Below are 25,277 nucleotides of genomic sequence, written 5' to 3' on the forward strand. Positions count from 1 at the left end.
AGGTCTTTCATCATGATCACTCACCTGAGCAATGTCAATCCACTTGGTGATGAGTTTTGCTCGCTGTGAAGGTTTCAATTCCGTGTCAACCAGGATGGTGGACTGAACCCGGAAGCTGACAGCATTGAACTGCTCCACTGTGGCTGCAACCGAGGCCGCTGCGTCCCCACGGCCCCTGTCCCGCCGTGACCACACTGATCCCAGGCACTGGTGAGCAATGACCCCCTTGAACAGCACCTGCAGGTAGAAAATAAAGGTAAGTATATTGCTACTACACACAAAAAATAATACGAGAATGATGACACGAAGAGACTTATTACTAGACTCACAGATTTCTTATAAATTTGGGTATACATACTTGTGTAAAAAATAAAACATAAATAATTAATGACAAAAGTTGAAGAAAAAGTACAGTAGAAAGCACTAAAAGAAAAGCAATCTATAGCCAACAAGAAAGATAAGTAATGTAAAATAGTACTTAAAGTAAAAGAAAGATTACTAAAAGAAATGAAAAAGAGGTTGGTGAAGCAGACATCATGACCAGAATTGATTAAATGACTAACTGCTATTAATGGTCAGTTGTTGCATCAGATACAGGCTGAGGCACAGGAAGTTGAGAAAGGAGCGAGGGACTTACTGTGTCCATACGTGTCAGCTGTTGAGCAAAGGTGGCTTCTGGTATGTCCGCAAAGTCATACGGGTGGTGTGTGCCGTTGGTCATGGGGGAAGGGCAGTGGACACGCATTTCCTCGCCACAGGACCAGATCTTCTGCAGCATCGGGGAACCTGACAATACAATAGAAACATCAGTATAAATATGAAGATTAACATAATATAATATAAACACAACATAAAAATCAGTACGCCACATATTCAGCTAAACATTGTGAAGAAACACATGAACAGCAACTTTGTTTTTTTTTTAGACCTTATGAATAAATACGAATATTGGTTTATGGAAAAAAATCTGCTCAGCACCATCACACACTACACATTGATTTCCTGTAATTCGAAAAAGCCTCAAACTTTCCTAAAATAATCACTAAATAATTTACAAGAAAGGTGAAACAGACCTCAACCATCTATTAGCCAAGGACTCATTTCAAAAGGGAGTTTAGGACTTTAAATCAATAGGTTCACTTAAATCTCTCTCTCTCTCTCCTCAAAAACTAACAAATCCTCACCATGTTCTCGCTTCATCTTGTCCAGCTTGTAGGCCACCTTGATGTGGAGGTCTGAGTCTGGCAAGTTTTCTTGAGTGAATTTTTTGAGCTGCACCAGGCACGGAAAGTCTGGAGGGTCTCTGAAGTCCTCTGTGTAGCCGTCCAGCCAGACTTGTAGTGTTAACCTTAGGGCCCTGAAACATGAGAGAGGAAAGGTTATTTACATACTTAGTAAACAAGAAATATATGTAGAGATACATAAATAAACAAATACAAAAAGTAATAACAATACAGTACATAGATAACTTAAAAAAAAGAAAAAGAAAAAGACATAACATCAATACTACCACTACTTCTACAACTACTTGCTAACTCCTCCTCCTCCTCCTCTTACTAAAGACTACCTACCTACTTCAGGAACCTACCTACCTACTACTACTACTACTACTTCTACTACCACCACCACTACACTAATAATAATAATAATAATAATAATAATAATAATAATAATAATAATAATAAAACATGACTGTACTCACTTCATATGGTCCTCGCGAAGGTGGGGCGGAACATTTATCTTCTTGTTGCAATTCGAGGACAGTGACGGAGATGAAGAGGAGGGTGAAGAGGCGGCGGCTTGGAGGGCCAGGTAGCGGTCGATGATGAGGTTGAGGACCTGGCTGGTGGTGGAGAAGGTGCGGTAGGTGGCCAGGAATACGTTGACGAAGGTGGACTCCAGCTCCCCCGTGTCCGAGGCGAGGGACTCCACCAGGCGCTCAAGAGTCCCGGCCTTGAGGAACCGGACCCGCACCGTCTCCCACTCCAGGTGCGAGATCTCATCGTCATCGCTCTCCTGTAGGATGAAGAGACACGTGGCATTGTTAGCAGTCATCAGAGTGTTATTTAGTGTTATAGTCTTGTAATTTGCACGGTGTTGTTGGTTCTAATTAATTTATGATCCCATTTTCTTTTCTGTTGGTTCTATTAATTATTTTTTTCACGTTTTTTCCGTATATTTTCAAACTCAACAAGTGTATGATAGTATTCTTTAAACATTTTTTAAGTGAGACATTTTTTATCTAATGTAATATCCTCATGATCCATTTCGAAGCCTGACACACCTATAAGGGTAGTATGACTAGTATTTACTCAACGGTCTATTTGTGAAGAAGTGGTGCCCCAGCGAGTAGTCTGCAGCCACCCAAGACAGTGCGATCAATATTATAAATAACCCTGGTCTCCAACATTACCGTCAAGACCTCCTACATGATTAATTAACTGCTGTTCCTCGTCTTCATGCACCGGCCGGCACTCACCTGTGTTATGCTCCGCGAGGGGTGGTGATAGCGCACCTTCTTCAGGTACACGGTGTAGATGGCGCCGTCGCATTTTTCCTCTCCCCATAGTCGCCACGTCGGCGCCTGCAAAGACAGAAAACACGTTATTGATAAAGCTAGACAAACATTTCCTATAAGATAGCTTGCATGCCTTCCTTACACACTCAACTCGGAACTGATAACAAGGAATATTTACTTCTACTTAAACATTATTTCATCTAGTAAGAAAATCATAAAGGCCGCATTCTTAAATATTTAGGCGTTAAAGCACACCCACTTGACAATGCTTTCGTAGGAGGTGTGGGCATTTCCATGGGTACTTTTATGACCCTGGTGGTAGATCGACAATGCTTCTGTACCAGAAACGTGAAAGCCCACTTAGGAGAACCCGATGATTCTCCTTATCGGCCTTTGGAAATTGTTAATGTGAGAGGCGAAAGCGTCTGAGAATGCCGACCTAAGATCCTTCTGTACACACACACACACACAGTAGTTGGCATGGGGGCGTGTGTGCGTGTCTAATGGATAGCAAAACGGATGCCTCGCTTCTTCCCAAGGTCAAGGGTCACCTGGAAACGGGGGGAGGGGGGGGGGGCGGCTGTATAGGGTCAGAGGGCAGCAGGGTGAGGGCAGCTTTCTAAATAATTACCCTGCTGCTCGACTTCCCCATCTTTCTCTTCCTCTCTCATCTGTCTAATATCTCATCTTCCTCCACGACCCCAACTGAGATTTCATTTGCTCTCTCTTTCTCTCCCTCCGATCAACCTTAATGTTCTTCCTCCCTCCACCTTCCTGCCTGACCTACTTAATTAGCTCTCTTTTAATTCTCTTCCTCCTTCCTCTCTCCTTCCAGCTTCTCTCTGCCGCCGGCGATATATATGAATGACTACCGGCAATGATTATGTTTAGGCTGTGTGCTTCCCTCTGACGAAGTATCTGCAGTTCAGGTAAAAAATATATATTACTATGCATGATTTCAGCTCCAGGGTCTTCAAAACTCTCTCTCTCTCTCTCTCTCTCTCTCTCTCTCTCTCTCCACATACATACACAATGGTAATTCACCGATATGACCGTAAAAAGTCCCTCGTTTTTCACTTTCCAATCACGCAATGGCAAACAAGATAAGAATGGATGTATGTACAAACGTGGGTCATGTAGAGTGCACGATAATTATTGTCATGGCGTTGGCTAATGAAGGGGTGTGTGATTGTTTGTTTAATGTGCACACACGTGATGTAGCTTGATAAGCTTAATTGTTGCTACCCGAATATAGCTATATGAAAAGGCTGTTACTGGGGTTACTGGGTATGAGTGACGAAACAAAAAAGTGAAGCAACGAAAGGGAATAACGTAAAAATAAATCATAGTATATATAAAAGATAAACAACGGGGTACATATTATCACGGTCAAGAACACACACAAACACACACCGTTCCGATCGCTCAGTGGATAAGGCCCGGCAGACGGAGGTTCAGAAAGAGACCCGCTCTGGCCGATATTTTACCGCTGACAAGGAGCGGTTACTGTCCCCCCTTCAGCAAGGCGCATGGGGTGTGTGGTGCATGAAGGTCCCAGCAGTACCAAGAGATCGACTATAATGAGCTTGCCCTAATCGGGAGGGTACTTGCTGGCAAACACACACACAAGACCATTGTTTATCACTTGTCTCTGCAGCAATTATCATCCTTCTGCATATCAAAGAGTGTGCCAACTTAGCAGTCACCACCACCACCACCAGTTCCTCCTCCTCCTCCACCATCTGTTACTACCACTACTATTAGTACTATTACTACCACCACCACCACCACCACCCCGAACATCATATCCACGATGGCAAAAGGTCAAGGCGGGAAACTCCATCACCACCGCCACCACCACTACCACCTCCTCCTCCCTCCCTCACTTTTATTGCAGTCTTCCTCGTGCTCTCTCTCTCTCTGGACTGTTCCTCTCATTACGATACGCACCACGAAACGTCGTCGTCGTCGTCGTAGTAGTAGTAGTGATGGTGGTCGTGGTAACAGTAGCATCAGCAGTGGTAGTAGCAACAGATGGTAGGGCGGCCCAGTGTCTAGCCGCCCCTCCCGCGTCCCCACCCATCCGCCGAGCACCCGCCAGCACCCGCCAACCCATCACCCACCCCGCCAGCCAGCCATGCGCCCCGACTACACCCAGCCATCAACCTACCCCTGCCTCCTCCTTCCTCTTCCTACCCCCTGCAGCCACACCAGCCCGACTCCCATCCTATCTCCCCATCCTATCCATCCCTTCCCGCCCTTTGAAACCAGATGAGGAGCGTGAGAATGTCTGCTCCACCCCCTCCATTCACCCTCCCTTCCCCCACACCACATAATATGATACGATAGCCAACAGAACGCACCAGCAGCAACAGCAACACCACCAGTCCACCAGAATCACCAATCCGCCTACCTAACCACACAACCACCACCACAAACAATAATACAAGATACAATACACTCCACAAACCACCACCACCACCTATCATTTCGCCTACTAAGTACTAACCATACCACCAACGCCACAAACAAGGGCACAAGGCACAATACACACCACAAACTACCACCACAATCACCACCATCTCCACCCACCACTAAAAACACGAGCTGGATGGATAGCTGATTTGAATTCAACTGACGTCACACACTGGATTGAGAGGAGAATCAAACCCTTTATGTAAGCCGAGACACCTGCCGCCCCTGGGTAACCATGGAGAATAGTACACGTGAGGGACTTGGGGAGGGAAGGAGGGAGGGATGTAGAAGGGGGAAGGTGGAAGAAGAAGCCTGGGTGGTTGGTGGGGAGTGAAGATGCGATGGAAGGTGAGCAAGTCGGTTGGGTAAGGTAAGGTGAGGGAGGGAGGGAGGGAGAACGGGAAGGAAGGAAGACTGGGTGGGCGGGGAAAGGGAGGGACTAAGTGGGTTGGTACAGGGGTGGGTTGGGTGACAAAGAAAGGAAGAGTGAAAGAAAGAATCTGGGTGAGTGGGTGTAACTACATAGATTAAGAAACTTGTGTGAGAAAAGAGCGCGCCGTGTAATTTACTGAGCAAGTGGACAGAAGAAACTGGGTGAGGAGTCTAATGAAAGGAGGTTAAGCAAGGATTAAGAAAGACACGCAAGGGGTGGAAGGAGAGCAAGATAGTGTAGTGAGATAAGAAGGATAGTAAGGGAAGCGAATAATTGGAGAAGGGAGGAATGAGAACAAGGTGCGGCAATGTGAAGGTGACGAAAGAATTAGGAGAAGAGGGAGAATGAGAACGAAGGAGGGTGAAAAAGAAGGAAATTAAAGAAAGGGAAGGAAAATAGAGAGGAGGATTGTCAGGGGAAATGAAAACAAGAGAACAACGAAGAAGATAAAGAACAAAGTGAAGGAATACCAAAAGGGAGAAAAAGGAAAAGGAAGAACAGATGAAGAAGAAAATTAAGGAGGATATAGTAACAACGGAAAAGGAAAGGAGGAGTAGAGGAGGAAGAGAAGAGCGTTGTGTGAAGAACAAAGGGAAAGAGTAACAAAGAGGAGAGAATAAGGAAGTACAGAAGAGAGGCAGGGAAATGAAATAAGAGGATTAACAGGGGGACAAGGAGAGGAAGAAGAGGAGGAGGAGGAGCAGGAGAAGAACGACAAGGGTGAAGAATAGAGAGGAGCAACAAAGAGGAGGAGGAGGAGCAGGAGAAGAACGACAAGGGTGAAGAATAGAGATGAGCAACAAAAAGGAGGTACAGAAGAGAGGAAGAAAATTAAGAGAAGAATTAGTAAACGGGGAAAATGAAAGGAAGAAGAGGAGGAAGGGAACAACAATAAAGAAAAACAAAGTGAATGAGCAACGAGAGAGAGAGAGAGAGAGAGAGAGAGAGAGAGAGAGAGAGAGAGAGAGAGAGAGAGAGAGAGAGAGAGAGAGAGAGAGAGAGAGAGCGGTTAGAGCAAGGCTGAGCAAAAGACAACAACGAGTAACACAATGAAGAGGAAGAAGAAAACAAAGCAAAGGATAAACAAACAAACATATAATAATAGCAAGAGAGAGAGAGAGAGAGAGAGAGAGAGAGAGAGAGAGAGAGAGAGAGAGAGAGAGAGAGAGTCAGGCAAGCGTGGATAAGAAACAAAAAAATAAAGTGATAAATTTTAAATAGTAACAAAGGACAACACGGAGAATAAATTAGTCAACGGATCACATTGCCCAATAAGAACAAAGCAAATAAAATAAAATAAAACGGAAAATAAAATGATGGTGGTTTGAAGTCGAGTGAGGTAAGCTTTGATGTTGTTGATGGTGGTGTTGATGTTGATACTGGTGGTGGTGGGGTGAACTATGCAAAGGTGATGTTGGTAGCGCTAGATTTTGGGTGTGGCTTCGGGTGTTGGTGGTGAGTCGTGGTGGTGGTGGTGGTGGTGATGGGCGTGGTAAGGGAGGGAGGTAGAGGATAATGATATCAAGGGGAGAAGTACCAATGCAAAATAGTGGTGGTGGTTGTGATGGGTGTGGCACGGTAGTACTGGTGGTGATGGTGGTGGGGAAGGTGACGAGTCTACATGTTAGTGGTAGTGGTAGTGGAGTGGATAGACGAGTAGTGCTCTTGATAGTAGGTGTAGAGGTTAGTGGTGTTAGTGGTGGTGTTTGAAGTAGAGATCGTAGTGTATATAGTGAAGAAGTGGTAGTAGAAAAGTAATAGAGGTGTAAGTAGTGAGGAATAGTGTAGAATAGTAAGTTAGTGAGCTCTGGTAGGTAGGTATATTATAGATTAGTGGTGTAAGCGGTAGTGGTTGAGGTAGTAATGTTTGTGTGAGTAGTGAAGAAATGGTAGAAGTGTAAGTAGTGAGAAAAGTGTATAACTAAGTGAGCTCTGGTAAGTAGATATATTATAGTGTTTTAGTTGTTAGTGGTAGTGGTTGAGGTAGTGATAGAGGTGTAAGTAGTGAAGAAGTGGTAGTAGTAGTAGTGGCAGAGGTGTAAGAAGTGAGAAGTGTAGAATATAATTGTTCTGGTAGGTGTAGGTAGTCGTTAGTGGTTGTGGATGAGGTAGTGATCGTAGTGTAAGTAGAGAAGAAGTGGTGGTGGTAGAAGGAGTGGTAGAGGTATAAGTAGTGAAGAATAGAGTATGTAGTGTTAAGTTAGTGAGCTCTTGGTAAGTAGAGAAGAAGTGGTGGTGGTAGAAGTAGTGGTAGAGGTGTAAGTAGTGAAGAATAGAGTATGTAGTGTTAAGTTAGTGAGCTCTCGGTAAGTAGAGAAGAAGTGGTGGTGGTAGAAGTAGTGGTAGAGGTGTAAGTAGTGAAGAATAGAGTATGATAGTGTTAAGTTAGTGAGCTCTTGGTAAGTAGAGAAGAAGTGGTGGTGGTAGAAGTAGTGGTAGAGGTGTAAGTAGTGAAGAATAGAGTATGTAGTGTTAAGTTTGTGAGCTCTCGGTAAGTAGATGAATATTCTAATTTATGGGGAAAAAATGTACCGATGGGAGTGGCTATGAGAGCTCTTGCCGGACTGAAGCGGTGTAGCAAGTTCTCATTCAAATAAGTGTTGCTAACGTCCATTTTATTGTTCTTGTTGTTCTTGTTGTTGTTGTTGGTGGTGGTGGTGGTGGTTAGCAAAATATGAGTAAATTTCTCGGTATACAAGATGATTATCGCAAAAAAACATCAATAACTATATACATACAACCGCTGAGAGAGAGAGAGAGAGAGAGAGAGAGAGAGAGAGAGAGAGAGAGAGAGAGAGAGAGAGAGAGAGATAATAACTCAAACTCAGGCTAAAGATAAATTACAAAACCAGACAAAGGCGAGAGAGAGAGAAAAGGTGTGTGTGTGTGTGTGTGTGTGTGTGTGTGTGTGTACTCGGCGCCCTCTACACCCCCTACTGAGTGTGTATACATGCGTCACTCACCTACATACACACACACACACACACACACACACACACACCACCTTACTCATTCCCCTAATAGCAACACTCTACCTCCTCCTCCTCCTCCTTCTCTTCACCCATTTCCTCCCTAACGAACACCACCAATGCCTCCCCTTACCCCCCCCTCCTCCTCCCCTTCCCCCCCTCCTCCTCCCCTTCCCCCCCTCCACCTCCCTCTCCTCCTCTCCCACTTCTAGGAATACATCTGAAGCCACCTCCCGTAACCTTACTTCCAAAAACCAGCTGTTAACATCTCCCTCCCCCTCCTCCTCCTCCTCCTTTCGTCTCCTTCGTCGTATCCTACTCCCGCGTCTGGGGTGCCCTTTCCACGAAGAGAGAGAGAGAGAGAGAGAGAGAGAGAGAGAGAGAGAGAGAGAGAGAGAGAGATCCCACACACATCCTATGGTGGTGTAATGTATTTAGGAGTCACACACACACACACACACACACACACACACACACACACACACACACACACACACACACACACAATATGACTCAATAGACATAATTAGCCCAATAAAACAAACAAAAAAGGAGAGAGAGAGAGAGAGAGAGAGAGAGAGAGAGAGCAATGGAAGACGCACAAATCACCCTTCCCAAGACTTGTTGCAACGACTGCTTGTATCTCTGCCTCAAGTTATACGACAACACTTTCAAATTATTAGTGTGTCTTACGGCGCGTCAGGGAGGGCCAACATCTGGAAAGGGGGGGGAGGGGGGGATAGTGGGGAAGGGATGAGGATGAGGGAGGTGGAGGTTGACGGGGAAATTTCTAAGAGGAGGAAATGAAGGGTGGGAGGGGCAGGAAAGGGGTATTTTCAAGAGGCAGGGAACGGGAGGGCGGACGGCGGGGGAGGGGAAACTGGAGAGGAAGGGAAATGACCGGGATAGAAAGGTTGATTTGAAGGGTTGAAAAGTAGGTAGGACAGAAAGGAAGGAAGGGAAGGGTAAGGCAAGGAAGGTGAAGGAAGGAAGGAAGGAAAGAGGGGGGAGGGGAAATTGGAGAGGAAGGGAAATGACAGGGATAGAAAGGTTGATTTAAGAGAAGGGTTGAAAAGTAGGTCGGACAGAAAGGAAGGAAGGGAAGGGTAAGGCAAGGACAGTGAAGGAAGGAAGGAAAGGGTAAGACAAAGAGTGAATGAAGGAAGGAAATACTGGAAGAGGGAAAACAAGAGAAAGTAGAAAGTAGAAAGGAAGGAAAAGATGAGACAAAGAGAATAAAGCAAGAGAGGAGGGAAATATTGAAAGAGGGGAAGGAAAATTAAAAGGAGAGGAAGGAGAGAAGGATGGGCGGGTAAGCGAAGGAGAGGAAGGAAGGGAGGGAGGAGGGAATGTAGGTAAATAGGGGAAAAGGAAGGAAAGAAAGTATAAGACAGAGAGTGAAGGAATGAAGGGAGGATCTAAAGGAAGAGAAAAGAGAAAAAGAAAAGAAGGAAGGGAGGGAAGAAGGATTAATCTATGAAAACTAAGACAAAAGGAGAAAAGAAAGGAATAAAAGAAGAAGGAAAGAAGATAGGGATGAAGAAGGGAAGATAAGATAAACAGAGTGGAGGAAGGAAGAAAGGAAGAAAAGAAGATACGGATGAAGGAGGAAGGATAAGATAAAAAAAATAAAGAATGAAGGAAAGAAGGAAACATAGGCAAAAAATGAAGGAAAGAAGGAAAAACGTAAACACAAAAGAAGGAAAAGAAAGAAAAATAAAACTGAAGAAAGGAAGACAAGTGTGAAGGAAGGAAGGAAGGAAGGAAGGCAAAACTGAAGGAGAGAGAGAAGGATGGAAAGACAACAGGAAATGCGGAGGAGGAGGAGGAGGAGGAAAGTTAAGATGGAAGGAGATAAGCAACCGGAAATCGTGTGAATTAGTAGATAGTAAAGATACGCGTGAAAGCAAATAAAGATAAAGACAGCTTAGAGAGGAGAGAAGAGAGAAGGGGAGAGGGAAGAAGAAGGGGACATACGAAGATGAAGGTTGGAGATAGAGATGACAGGAAGGGCAGTAAACAAGAGATGGAAAGAAAGGAAGAAGGAAGAAGGGAAAGAGAAGATGGAAAGACGGTGGAAAGAAGAGAAGCAAGGATTGAGATAGATAGATAGATAGGGAGTGTAGGAAAAGGAAAGGAAGAAAAGGGAAGACAAACGGAGAGGGGAGGAAAGGAAGAAAGGGAGAGGAGATATAACGCACGATGAAGGGAGGAGAAGGGGGAGGGGAAGAAGGGGAGGGGACAGGAGTGGGGAAGGGAAGGAGGAGTAAGGGAAGGGAAGGACATGATTAATTAAGAAGAGGAGAGGTGAGAGAGGGGTAGGGAGGGACGCGTGAGTGAGGGGAAGGGGAGATAGGGGAGGGAGGGTGAGGGGAACGGAGGGAAATCCGTAAGGGGAAGAGGGAAGAAAGGTAAGGGGAGAAGGTACGGAGGCAGGGAGGGGAAATCAGAGAGGAAGGGACAGGAAAGGGGAGGTGAGGGGAAGGGAGAGAGTGAGAGTAAGGGGGGTGATGGGCAGGTAGGAAGGGACGGGGAATGAAAGGTTAATTAGTAAAGGAAATAGGGATGTAAGGTGAGGGAAGGGAAGGAGGGAAGCGTGCGTAAGAGGAAGGAGGGAGAAAGGCTTAATAAGGAGAAGAGGGAGGGGAAATCAGGGAGGGGAAGAGAGGGAAGGAGATTAGGAAGGGGTAAGGAAAGGGGAGGTAAGAGAGAGGGGAAGAGAAAAGGGAGGTGAGAGTAGGGAGGCAGGGAGGGAACACGTGAGGGAGGGGCAGGGAGAGGGAAGGGAAAAGAGGAAGGGAGGGGACGCGTGAGAGGAAGAGGGAGGGAGCGTGAGTGAGGGGAAGGAGGGCGAGGCGATGATGGCATTGGCATTGACGGTCAACATGGAGTCGGCGCCCCTTCCTCCTCCTCTTCCTCCTCCTCCGCTGCATGTATGGCGGGGACAGTGAGTGGCACCTGTTTACACCTCCTCCCGTTGTTTACACCTGCTCAAAGACCCCCTTGGCTCTGTTTACACGCGCGCCGCTTCATCGCCACCTGACCCTTTGTCCCTCCCTTTCATCCCTATCCCTTATTCTCAGAGCCTCTCCCTTCCCCTCTACCCCACACTGCTCTCTCCTTCTCTTTTCTCCCCTCCATCATCACCTGACCCTCCCTTTATTCATCCCTACACTTATCTCCTTCCTTTCTTTCTCTATTCTCTTGTCTCCTTTATATTTCTACCTTTCTTTCTCTGGTTCGCTCGCTTGGCCTAACCTGGTGTCGATCCTTTCTCTCCCACACTCAATACCTCAACAAACACTCGAGCGGTTTCTTCCCCTTATATCTCCTCTTTATGTTCCCTCTTTCCCATTCTTATCCTCTCCCTTCTCCACTCTTGTCCACTCCCTTCCCCTCATATCCTCTTTCTTCCGCTAATATCCCCTCTTTTACATACTTTTTCACCCCCTCTCTTCATTTCACTTAATATCTCTTCTGTCCACTCTCCTCCCCTTACACTTTCCTTCATGTCTAATCTTTTCCATACTTTTACCCACTTAATATATTTCTTTTCCCCACTTTGTCCCATTCCTTCCCCTCCCGTCCCCTTTTTTCCCTAACTTTATCTCCCCTCCCTCCTCTCCCTGCTTCTCTCATAACATTACACCAAGAAATGCAAACTCATCTCCCCTTTCCTCTCAACCCATTCTTACCTCTCTCTCCCCTTCACTTACTTGGATAACCACCCCCTTTCATGCACTCTTCTCTCCCTCCTCTCCTACCTCCTTCCCCCCCTCTTATGCATCCTTCTCTCCCTCCCTCTTCCCTCTCGTCCTTAACATCATTACATCATAACTAACAACCTGTCCCTGATGTCCCTCCCTAGCTCCTTCCCTCTCTCCTCCTCCTCTGTGCTTGTTGTCCCTCCCTCCCTCCCTCTCTCCTCCTCTGTTCCTGATGTCCCTCCGTCCCTCCCTCCTCTTCCTTCATTACATCATTATACTGGAGTTCAAGGACAAATGAGCGTCTGCATGTACCATAACACTTTAGCCAAACTCAAAACAACTTTCAACTCAATATTACCGCCAGTTAAAATCATCATCACACACACACACACACACACACACACACACACACACATGAGAAAGTGCATTTTTATTTCTTAACAGCGAGGGAGGCAGCTCAAGGGTAAGAAGCAAAGACGGAACTAAATAGACCTGCCAAACGCTGCCTGAACAAAAGGAAACAACGGGTGGCCAACAAAAGAGAGGTAGGCTAGCGGTGTCTTGAAACTCTCCGCTTGAAAGAAATAATATGATGATGTATGTGAAAAGGTGTTTCTTATGTGTTTTTGAGGTTTTAGAATTATTCCGTTGTTTTGTTTGTCTGATTTCGTATAACTTAAAACTCAATATATATATACACGTCAATTAAAACCATTATATTCACACACACGAGAAAGCATGAATGTTCAATGTTAAAATGGCTCCTCATGTTTTTGTGGTTTTATAATTTTTTTTATGTTTCTCCGTTGTCTTGTTTGTCTTTAATTTCGTGTTAGGTAATAACTTATGCTGGCTTCAAGGACTCCCCGGGTTGGGCAGCTGGGGACCTTGAACACCACCACCACCCCCGCGCGTCGCCAAGGTCACGCACGCACGCTCACACACGCCACCCCCACGGCAAGCAAGCACACCCAACCAAAATCAGATAAACCCGATTTATACTCCCTCCCTCAATCGCCCGCAACACACAAATGATTTTGGAATTGTTGGTTTCTTTTCACGGTTCATTCCCTAAGTAGACTCGTACTCACTCACTCACTCGCCCACAACACACAATATATGGAGCTGTTGGTTACCATTCACTGTTCATCCCCAGTTCAAAGCGAATCTAGCCTTTGAAAGCACGAGGAAAGCGCCCCAAAACTATTATAACTCCAGGAACATGTCACCCTAGCCACCAAAGTTCTGAAATTGAGGCCAAATCACCTTAGTTCCTCGAGGACATTACCCTCCCAAGACACACGGTATGTACCTACGTCACTGTTGCCAACGTTACCACACAGAGCAAACATCACCTGGGTCCCTTCCTCGTGCATCACCCCCAAGAACATGAACTCTGCTCTCTTTTATAGGAGTAGTGCTTGGCGGGTTTTTGCTTTCATATGCTTTTGTCCTTGAGGTGCTTCCTTTTAGACTCCCCCCCCCAAGATAAACTGAATGTACTTGCCACCGTGTCATTTGTCGCATAAGTTAAATCACCCCAGTTTCTTGAGTTTCCCCCCAATACACACTGTACCCACGTCACTGTCGCCAACGTTACCACACAGCACATGACACTCCTGCTCCTTCTTGTACACCCTCCCTTAAGACAATCTGCGAGTATTTGTTACCGTCACCCTATTTTTTTTATACACATCACCCCAGGACACACTGTATACCTTGTTATCGTCGTCTACGTTACCAAATGAAGCACATATCACCCCCAATACAAACTGAACGCATAAGTTAATCACCCCAGTCCCTTGAGCACATCACTCCAAGACACACTGTACCTATGCCATCATCGCCTACGCTACCAAACAAAGCACACACCACCCCGGCTCTATCAGGTAAACCCTCCCTTCCTTCCCCCCACCTCAAAAGACTAACCACGGGTACTTGTCACCGTTGCCTAAGTTTCTAAACAAAGCGACAATTACCACAGACTGACGGCACGGGGGAGTTCAGTCTTGCCCCCCTTCTCACCCCTTTGCCCCGCCCCCCGCATCGACAGGCTGGCCTTAGCCTTGACGGGGGCAAGGTAGGGGTAGGGGAGGGGACGGTGTGAGGTGGTTTACAGAAGCAGCAGCGGGAGGGGTATCGTAATCATCAGCAGGGACACCCGGTTGGCACAGCTCCCCGTCACTCACCTTGTAGTTGACGCACCCAAACCGCCAGCCGCTGATATGTACCATCTGCTCCCCGCCACCCCTCAGGCCATCGCCACCTCGACCCAGGGTGTCCTTTAGCGCTGATGGTGATGACGATAGCAGTCTTTCCGAGGCCCTGGTTTTGATTTTCACTTTACCGTCTGTCTTTCTTCCTTCCTTGTCACTATCGCTAACACCATCACCACCGATAGGCTCGCTTCGGGGTGTCACGGTTGCTTCTTCACGTTCGTAACTCGTGGTGGATGACAGTTCGCTAGTGTTAAGTTATGCCATGCCTGCGTTCCGTGCTGGCAGGTGTTACTATTGGCGTTCCAGCACTGTGGCTTTCATCAGGAGTGCCTCTAGTGCCACGCTCAGCCAGCCAGTGCCGTGCTGTGCAGTTGAGTAATAATCAATTGAGTCAGTGCATGAGTCTCCGCGACGCCCGTGAGTCACCGCCGCTCACGATCACCACGCCGCTGCTCAAGACGAGGCGCCCTTGAAATGACAGCTCTCGAGGCACTGCACGTCAGGGTAAAGAGTCCACGCCCACTCTGACGACAAAACTTTGGCACTGAACGAGTGAGGCTGTCCGTGGGTGTGCGCTGAATGGGCTCTGCCTCAACACTGCGGTGGTTCCACTGCCACGCGGCCTGCCTCCTGCCCGGACCGTCGACAACTGAACGGTGGCAGGCCAGGCGGCAGGCACACCGCGGGCTGGCACTGGACGAGACGGCGGCAAGGCACCAGACAGACCATCAGAACGCTCACTATTCTTTATCAGCGGCTGACATCCTTAACCTACACAACAATACAACAACTATTCTACTAAATCTACAAAACGTGTGAACTTCTGATGCTGCTGCCACGGTCCTCAAAATACCAAAAACGTGTTAAAGCATAATAGCGCCTTCACAGTCGCCCGGAGTGAACCATGACCCGACGGCGACGCGTGACGTATGCGGCGGCCACGTCACGCGAGAGGATGTGACACACTCCTTCTCGAGAACGAGGTGAGAAACGTTGTCTTTTTTTCAAATCCTGGAAAAAAAAAGTATCCTGTGATTCCGAGTTCCTTTCCTATAAGTTAGTCCCGGGCGTGTCACGTACGTAGCTATAATGAGGACGTGAGATAAGGAGGAGCTTCTTCTTCCCACGGGCACTTGATCTTGGTAACTACGATTAATGTGAGCTAACGAGGAATGTCGCCACCAGAACTACAACCCTCCCCCCCACGCATTACTACTATACCACTACTATTACTATTGTCACCAACATCATTACAAAAGCACATAATTACTCGGGATATGACACACACACACACACACACACACACACACACACACACTGCAACAAGGGTATATATATCAGACTTTGCCACAACACAGGGACACCAACAGCAACACTAGTATGTTGAAGAATTCCATGAAGAGAACGAACTAGCAGAGAACGCACGGATGTGTTTACTACTACTACCACTACTACTACTACTACTACAACTACTACTACTACTATTACCCCTTACATTCTTTCTCTATCCATCCATTCATCCGCCCTCCACACCACGCCCTCCACAAAAAGATGATAAACGGACAGTGACACACACACACACACACACACACACACACACACACACTATCACCCCCTCCCTGCGCGCAACGCCCCGCCCTTTTCCTTCCTCTCCACGCCCCTTTCTCTCCCCTCATCACCCCATTCTCGTATATGTGTGTGTGTGTGTGTGTGTGTGTGTGTGTGTGTGTGTGTCAGGCAGGGATGGCGCGATGGGCAACGGCGGGACAGATAATGTTACCCACTCCGCCCCCTGAAGAGAGAGAGAGAGAGAGAGGGGGGGGGGGGCACGCATTTAAGAACTCAACACTCCCAGCCACTTGATTCAATTACTATGTTAACAAAGGAGGAGGAGGAGGAGGAGGAGGGAGAGAAGAAGCAGGAAGGAAACGCGAATGAAACTATAAAAGAACTTAAAAGGAGGAAGAAAAGATTTGAAAGCGAGCCTGCCTCCCTCTCTCTACTCTCTCTCTCTCTCTCTCTCTCTCTCTCTCTCTCTCTCTCTCTCTCTCTCAGTGCTCATGTACTTACTTAGCTTAGTGGAAGGCTGAGATGTAAGAGAGATGAAGGAGGAGGAGGAGGAGGAGGAGGGTTGGTTCCTCTCACAGTTTTTATAAGCATTCGTTTTGTTTAATACTTTCACATCCTTTCAGTTCGTTTACTTTTATCTTCTTTTAATACGTCAGTCATCTGTTTGTCACACGTTCTGTCGCTTTTTTTTTCCTCCTCCTTTCGCGTGATTTTATACTCGACTATCTTCTTCTTTTTCTTCACTTTTTCTCCAACGCTTTCATTCCTTTCTCCATTTTTTTTTTTTTTTTTGCATCTCTCCTCATGATCCTTCTTAGACGGTTTTCATTTCGTTCTTCATCTTTCTTTACGTCTTTTTTCCTTCTCTTCACGTATCAATTTTCTTCCACCACTTTCAATCCTTTCTCCATCTTTCTCTATTTTTTTTCTTCTTTCCGTGAACGCTTTCCATTCCTTTCTTCGTCTTTAATTCTTTTTTTTTCCTTCCTTCGCATCTCTCCTCTCCTTTCCTCTCCCGTCCTTTCCGTTCTCCATCTTTCTTTCTTTTTTTTTCCTTCCTTCGCATCTCTCCTCTCCTTTCCTCTCCCGTCCTTTCCGTTCTCCATCTTTCTTTCTTTTTTTTTCCTTCCTTCGCATCTCTCCTCTCCTTTCCTCTCCCGTCCTTTCCGTTCTCCATCTTTCTTTCTTTTTTTTTCCTTCCTTCGCATCTCTCCTCTCCTTTCCTCTCCCGTCCTTTCCGTTCTCCATCTTTCTTTCTTTTTTTTTCCTTCCTTCGCATCTCTCCTCTCCTTTCCTCTCCCGTCCTTTCCATTCTCCATTTTTCTTTCCTTTTTTTTTTCCTTCCCATCCACCGCTTTCACTCCTCCATCTTTCTTTCCTTTTTTTGCTTCCCTTCCACCGCTTTCACTCATATCTCTAATTTACTTTTATTACTATTTTTTTTGCTTGCTTTCACATGCCATTTCTTTCCACCGCTTCCATTTCTTTCTCCACTTTCTCTACGTCTGCCTTTTTTTTTAACTTCTTCTCTTCACATTACAGGCTATTTCTTCCATCGCCTCCATTTCTTTCTTTTTTAATTCGTTCTTCGCATCTCTCTCCTCTCCTCCCCTTTCCTTACTCCATCTTTCCATACTTCTTTTTTTGCTTCCCTTCGCATGATCAGATCTCTCCACCGCCTTCCATTCCCTTCTCCATTTCTCTTTTTTCATTTCCTCTGCGGGCACGGCGTGGCTGGATGAGTGAGAGAGGAAGACTGCCTGGAAGCGTGGTGGTGGTGGTGGTTGATGGGATGGGAACGAAATGAAATAATAAACAGAGGGGGGGGGGGGAAAGAAGTCCTAAATAAATAGAGATGTTCCCGAATTTCTCTTTTCATAACTCGCCTACTAATGAGATTTTTGAGAGTGCTTGACAAACCTTTCGCTTCACTCTTAATGGATGACTGGGAGGGAAGGATTCTGAAGAGGAACGATGTGTGTGTGTGTGTGTGTGTGTGTGTGTGTGTGTGTGTGTGTGTGTGTGTGTACGTGCTCAGCAGACTCACTCCTCAGCATCAGTCAGCACACCCCTTCAATAACAAACAATGCTGAATGCTGTCTTCCCATGTGTGTGTGTGTGTGTGTGTGTGTGTGTGTGTGTGTGTGTGTGTGTGTGTGTGTGTGTGTGTGTGTGTGTGTGTGTTAGGGGTGGAGACGTAAGCTTTTTATCCACACTAAATCGACTTGCTCAACACGCATGCATATATTACTTACATCTCTCTCTCTCTCTCTCTCTCTCTCTCTCTCTCTCTCTCTCTCTCTCTCTCTCTCTCTCTCTCAGAATGACGCAACACACAACGTATATTAGCCCAGTACAAAACATCACACTTCTGCGTAGTCCATCGCTTCATAACCTTGCCCTTCGTCACACACAGTAGGACAGAGACTTCCCCAATTGATTAGTGCAGTCCCCCCTCCCACCCACCACCAACACCACTGTCCACCCACCCACCTTCTTCCCACAAGCTCAGTAAACTACACTAACCCTCTTTTCTCATCCATGTATCTTATTAATTACCTAATCTATCAACTTCCATCCACCCAGATTCTTTCCTTCACTCCTCCTTTCTTTTTCACCCACCCACAGCACTATACACCCACCCCCCCACCCATGTTTACTCACTGCCTGACTGATGGGGGGTGTAGGGTTGGGTGGGGGGGGGAGTCTAGGAAGAGATGAGTCGCGGTGTTGACTTTGATTACTACGTAAGGTATATTCAAGGCAATTCTGTTTTCTTCTCGCTGTTGTTTTTTAATGCTCTCTCTCTCTCTCTCTCTCTCTCTCTCTCTCTCTCTCTTAACATCACCAGCAACCCATCACACTTATTTATGCCTACCTTTCGACCTACATACCTGTCTATCGATCTATCATTTGTCCCATCAACACCCCGCCCCATTTATCACCACTTCAAAAACCACCACCAAAAGTCACCTCTACTCCCCCCCCCTCCCACCACTGCTATCATCACTACCACCACAAACAACAACAATACCCTCCATACCCCCACGCACACTAAAAGCACAATCACCCTCACCCTACCCCCCACTACAGGACAGACACCATCACCACCACTTCTATCACACATACACACCTGTCCACTCCTGTACTTACGTTACTGTGACACCTTTCTTTCCGCTGCGTTTCACTCACCTGCAAAGACAAGGAGAGGAAAGTTAGTAATCATGTAAAAAGAATATTATACACTGAAAAAAGAAAGTTAAATGAAAACAAATGAACTCTTTACTACTCTCTTTTATAGGAGCAGCAATCAGCAGGCTTTTTTTCCAGACATTTTTTTTCTTTTACCCTTGAGCTGCCTCCTTTACTGTGAAAAAAAAAATATATAGAAGAAAAAAAGGAGTGTGATTAGCGAAAGGGAAGCTGTGTTAAGCATATGAAGCAGGACGGCCAGCCAGTAACTTTCTCTCCGGCGTCTTTAACCATACATGAATAAAAACTCTCCACCCCATTACCGGCTTATTAGACTCGTTCCACTAATGATGGAGCTGTCAAGAGTCTAATGAGGCGTGGTAATCAGTTGATATGTGAGCAAATAATAAAAAAAGGTTGTCTCTCAATGGTTACGTACCACAGTAGCCGGGATGTATAAATAGTATTGAGTTCCTGGGGCAGCCCGAACACACACACACACACACACACACACACACACACACACACACAACGGGATAGTGGAATGTTTTGCTATAGTAAATCGTATAAAAGTATATCGTAAATACATTTGGGGAATTTGATAACGTTAAGAACTTTAATGAATACTGTACACATCCGTAATGACACACACACACACACACACACACACACACACACAGGAAATGGGATAAAGTGAACGTATTACAAAATTAAATCGAGTTATAAGTATATCGTACATACTTTGGGGAATTTGATAACATTACGAACTTCAATGAATACTGAAAACATGCTTAACAAAACACACACACACACACACACACACACACACACACACAGGCTATGGGATAAAGTGAACGTATTACTAAATTAAATCGAGTTATAAGTATATCGTACATACTTTTGGGGAATTTGATAACATTACGAACTTCAATGAATACTGAAAACATGCTTAAGAACACACACACACACACACACACACACACACACACACACAGGCTATGGGATAAAGTGAACGTATTGCTAAATTAAATCGTGCATAAATATATCGTAAATCCGTTAGGGAATTTGATGACAATACGTGGTACTTGAATGAATCATATACACACACACACACACACACACACACACACTTTGCACCGGAAGCTGACTCCCTCTTCCTCCTCCTCCTTCTTCTCTGCACCCGCCAATATCAACACCCGCCATTCATGGTTTACAGTTTACTCAATCAGCTGCCACGACTCTACGCAGATTCCTGAAACTCGCTGATGCGTTGTACTCTGGATTTGCGTAAGACGTAATATTCCGCTCCTCGGTGCTGTACTTCATTATCATTATTACTATTATTATCATTATTATTATTATTATTATTATTATTATTATTATTATCATTATTATTATTATTGTTATTGGGATCCATGAGAGGGCATCACGAGGGAAAACTTAATATAGCTCCAAACAGAGTCCACTCGATGAGCAGACAAGGATGTGGAAAATATAATAAATAAAAATGTGATTGTGTTGCCCGAACTAATTACAGCAAAATAATGACGTATTTTCCCGATTCGGTGACCCAAAGACCTAAAAAACTGATGCTGCCCATAAACTGTCCTAAAAACTATGATGCTGTTTACACAAACCTAAGAATTGTGGTGCTGTCTCAACCAGGACTGAGTAATTACACAATTCAACGTTAATTACAATTACATTAGTATTCTTCCAGACATTCAATTACAATTATTTCATCGGGATAATCATAAGTTATAATTAGTGATACGTGTGTACTGAATTACTTTCTCCAATTATTTTAAATGTTACTAATGATAAAATTACTATTAGATCTGAGTACTTCGAAGCATTGAGCAAACAATTTAGTTTACACTGTGTTTAAATTGTAATTGCAGGAACAGTGCACAAGACTTCCCTGGTTTTATAAGGTAGGCAAATGCAGAACATCTAAAGGTACATAAATCATCTCAAGATTCAGTTGACAGGCAGGTTGCAAAGAGGCTTCACATCACAAGATATTAGATACTTTAATGTTGTCATCGATATTAGCTCTGACGCTGGTAAGTAATATTTATACTGTAAAAAAAAATCATGCTTCGTGGTCAGTATAGTTTGACAGTTTGTAACTTAAGTTTAATTTGAACGATTTATTATAACATTTACTTTTTAATTTAATATCTCGATCACACTTACAATTACTTTTCGATCTAAGCTCTCAATTACAATTACTCGAAACTTTGTAATTAATTTTATTTAAATTCAATTACAATTATTCTAAGTCGAGTTTCAACTAACCTAAAAACTGTGGTGTTCGTATTAGAAGTGATATATCGTATAGAAACCACTCGGTCTGATCCTGTCCGGTTCACGTTCCTATCCAGTACTCACGACCACTCGTCACTCAGGTGAAAATCAACATTGGGCTGAAATAAACCCGAAATAATTGAAGATCCTGAATAGACCCCGGCCCTCAGCATGTACCTCATCTTGCGTCCGCCGCCTGATACCGTCTTGTCGCTGTAATAACACAACCATCACGAACACTGACTGACGACCAACACGTCTTCCCTCTGTCACTGTGAGGCTGAGACTGACAGTAGGTGACAACAGGTGACAAGAGCGAGTGCCATCCCGCGGCGGCCTGTGTGTGATCCCTGACAGGCCCTCTCGTGTTATCTTTGCTATCGCGGCGGACAAACAGAGGTGTGGGGCAGTCTGAATATATTTATGGATGATCAGGCGGCCACAACAATGACGGGACACTTTCACTTTCTCACGTAGGCTGTTTGCTTGACGTTAATAATAATAACAATAATAATGATGAGTAATAATGATAATAACTAACAATAATAATGATGAGTAATAATGATAATAACTAACAATAATAATAATAATAATAAAAAGAAGAAGAGTGAAGAATAAGAAGATAATGAAGTCGAAAAGGATTAAGGAGGAGGAGGAGGTATAGGACGGTAGTTTGAGGGATTGGAACGGTCACCCTTCTTAGGCACAGGCTGTATGAAGGCATACTTCCAGCAGGAAGGAAAGGTAGATGTTGACAGGCAGAGGCGAAAGAGTTTGACCAGGCAGGGTGACAGCACGGAGGCACAGTTTCTAAAGACAATAGGAGGCACTCCATCAGGTCCATAAGCCTTCTGAGGATTGAGGCCAGAGAGGGCATAAAAAAACATCATTTTGAAGAATCTTTTAACAGGCATAAAAGAGTCAGAGGGGGGATGAGTAGGAGGAATATGCCCAGAATCGTCCAGAGTGGAGTTTTTAGAAAAAAGTTTGAGAAGAGTTCAGCCTTAGAGATAGATGAGACGGCAGTGTTAGATGAGATTAACATTATTATTATTATTATTATTATTATTATTATTATCATCAACCTTCGTGAGGTTATTATTATTATCAACAACCTTCGTGAGAGAGAAGCAGATCCCACCCCGTGCCTCCGTACTCGTTACAATAGAAAACCAAGAAACTAGACGAAAAAGTAGCTAAATGTAGGAGGGAGGGAGTGGGGATGGAGGAGTCAGAGGGGCGCATCAACATAAAAAATAATAATAAAAAAAAAATGGGGAGGGAACAGCGGGCGCACCATCACACACATAAAAACGCACAAACACACAAACAAATAAAAGAGGGGAAGGACAAAGGGCACAGCATCACACACACACACATACACACACGTCAATGAACAAACAAACAAACAAAAGGGGGAGAGGACAGAGGGCACACACACACACACACACACACACACACAGACACACAGACACCGACAAGCACCATCACTACTCTTGTTGCGAGGCAGGAACACACACACACACACACACACACACACACACACACACCATGGTTAGATTGCTCGGGCCGTTGCTTGATAAACTAAGCCTCTGACACCTATTCCCCCACCCCACCCCACCCAAGTGCCAGCGATCGCATGGTACAGCAACGACACCAAGATAACACGCTAACCACGATGTTGATGGCGCCGATAACCCCTTCACGCCAGGACAATAACACGGAGGTAAACAACGCGATCTGAAGCCATCTCGACCGCGATAACTCAGCGCGCCTGGAAATTCCCGGAGGTGTAGCGCTAATGATTTGATGGCCGAGGACAGACGCGATAAGACTGATAAGTGTGAGATTCTTCCTGGTTTTGTGTTATCTATAAGTCTCATTCACAGCCCCAACCTTTGTCCTTTTCCATCCACAAAAACAATAAATATTGCTATTGCTACTGCTACTACCATCACTACTACCACCAGCCAGTGAACTGTCAGTCAGCCATATTGTGTAGTAAGGCATCTGTTACCAGTTACCTGTTAGCATAAAATTAGTGACCCCTTCAGAAGGAGTTCGACATTAAAGGAGCGTATAAACCATGGAGGTAGGATGGTAGGATGAGATACTGGTAAGCCCTCCATCGTGCCTCCTCCAACAATATGGCTGCTGAGGCTTACAAAACTGGCTTTAATTGACAATGCAGCACACGTGGCTCATGACCTCTTCACCCATCCTGCCTCCAGGGCAAAACAAACAAAAACAAAAAAGCATGTTAGCACTGCTCCTAAATAGGTAAGAAAGTAGAGAAGTGGCCAAGAGGTCTTCTACTACTACTACCAACACAACCACTCCCCTCACCACAACCACTGCAACCCACATCCCATTTTCTTCTTCCACCAGACACAGCACGCACAGCACACACTCACCTCGTCTGCAGTGAACCTCATCTTGACAACAACAGATCCTCGCACCTGACCTGGGCGGGCCTCTTGCTGCTGTCCATCGTGCCCTGGGGCCAACCCGGGTCAGGGCGGGACAGTCTGGAGGGCAGCGGGAGGGTCGGGAGATGCTGTAACACCTCCTCCTCCACCTTATGTTTTCTCCCCTTTGGTTTTCTTTCAGTGTCTCTTTCTTTCGAGGGGGAGCTTTTGTGTTTTCTATTCGTATCGAGGAAAATATATACGGTTGTTATGGTAATGCAAACAGACGCAGTGAAGATATATAGGTATAGATATATAGATACGTGGATGAATACCCAGATATCCACGTCCTTAGCTGTTTGTTATCTATACGCATCGTGGATAATATATACGACTTTTATGATTATGTAAATAGACGCAGTGAAGATAGATAAATAGATAGACTGATAGAGAGAAATATACACAAATGCACGTCCTTCGCGGGGGATTTTGTATGTTAGTCCTGCATCGTGGAAAATTATGCATACGATTGCTATGGATGTATATAAAATGACACCGTGAAGAGATATAGATAGATAGATAAATATATAGAGATACACAGACTAAGCTTCGTCACCCACACACACACACACACACACACAATCAATACATAACAAAACAAATGAACATCAGATTCGGATTCACTCAGCATGCTATCGGATTCCAGTACTTTCGAACACACACACACACACACACACACACACACACACACACACACAGCTGACAGGAGAGAGTAGGCAGTAGCACAGTTTCCGTCCAAGAGAGAGAAAGAGAAAGAGAAATCGACTCGGGGGCGATGGTACGGCTGGCCACTGAAGGCGACGCTGCACTGCCTTTGTTCCAGGTGGTGGCGAGGGTGGTGGTGGTGATAATGATGATGATATAATGATGGTGGTGGTTCTTATGGTGGTGGCAATGTGATGTGGTTGTGGTAGTGGTGGTGATGATAATGATGATATAGTGATGGTGGTCGTTCTTATGGTGATGGTATTGTGGTCAGAGAGTAGTGGTAGTGATGTGGTTTAAAAGGAGTGGTAGTGGTATTGATATGGTAGTCGTGTTAGTGCTTAGTGGTGGTGACATTGTGGTGGTAATGTAGTGGTAGTCGTGTTAGTGGTGGTGGTAGTGGTAGGTTACATATATACGAAGCAATTATTACGGTTTTATTGAGTTATTTAAGCATGTAATTAATATATGGACTGAAAATATAGATAGATAGATAGATAAGGAGAGAGAATAAGGAGAAAGAGGGAATAAATGTAATCAAAATCCGTTCTCTCTCTCTCTCTCTCTCTCTCTCTCTCTCTCTCTCTCTCTCTCTCTCTCTCTCTCTCACACACACACACACACACACACACACACACACACACACACTTTCACCCCTCCTACTACTACTCTCACCATCACCATCATCACCACCACCACCACAAAATCGTGC

The 25,277-nt window shown here is 45.2% G+C and overlaps 1 protein-coding gene across 8 annotated transcripts in view; it reads right to left on the reverse strand.

Annotated features, from left to right (window-relative positions):
• LOC127005950 (ral guanine nucleotide dissociation stimulator-like) overlaps window positions 1–25,277 on the reverse strand; it is a 62,207-nt gene that overhangs the window by 3,615 nt on the left and 33,315 nt on the right. For 4 of the 8 annotated variants that reach the window (XM_050875395.1, XM_050875398.1, XM_050875396.1 and 1 more), the window contains 6 exons: window positions 19,044–19,082; window positions 2,480–2,584; window positions 1,703–2,016; window positions 1,185–1,357; window positions 638–786; window positions 25–237 (listed from right to left, as the gene is read on the reverse strand). In XM_050875395.1, the coding sequence (XP_050731352.1) occupies window positions 25–237; window positions 638–786; window positions 1,185–1,357; window positions 1,703–2,016; window positions 2,480–2,584; window positions 19,044–19,082 (993 nt within the window). Of the gene's footprint in view, window positions 1–24; window positions 238–637; window positions 787–1,184; window positions 1,358–1,702; window positions 2,017–2,479; window positions 2,585–14,291; window positions 15,249–19,043; window positions 19,083–23,806; window positions 24,038–25,277 lie in introns of those variants that run through there. The other 4 variants (XM_050875402.1, XM_050875399.1, XM_050875401.1 and 1 more) reach the window with 3 other exon arrangements.

Source organism: Eriocheir sinensis, chromosome 31 (assembly GCF_024679095.1).
Source record: "Eriocheir sinensis breed Jianghai 21 chromosome 31, ASM2467909v1, whole genome shotgun sequence".
Taxonomy (NCBI): Eukaryota; Metazoa; Arthropoda; class Malacostraca; order Decapoda; family Varunidae; genus Eriocheir; species Eriocheir sinensis.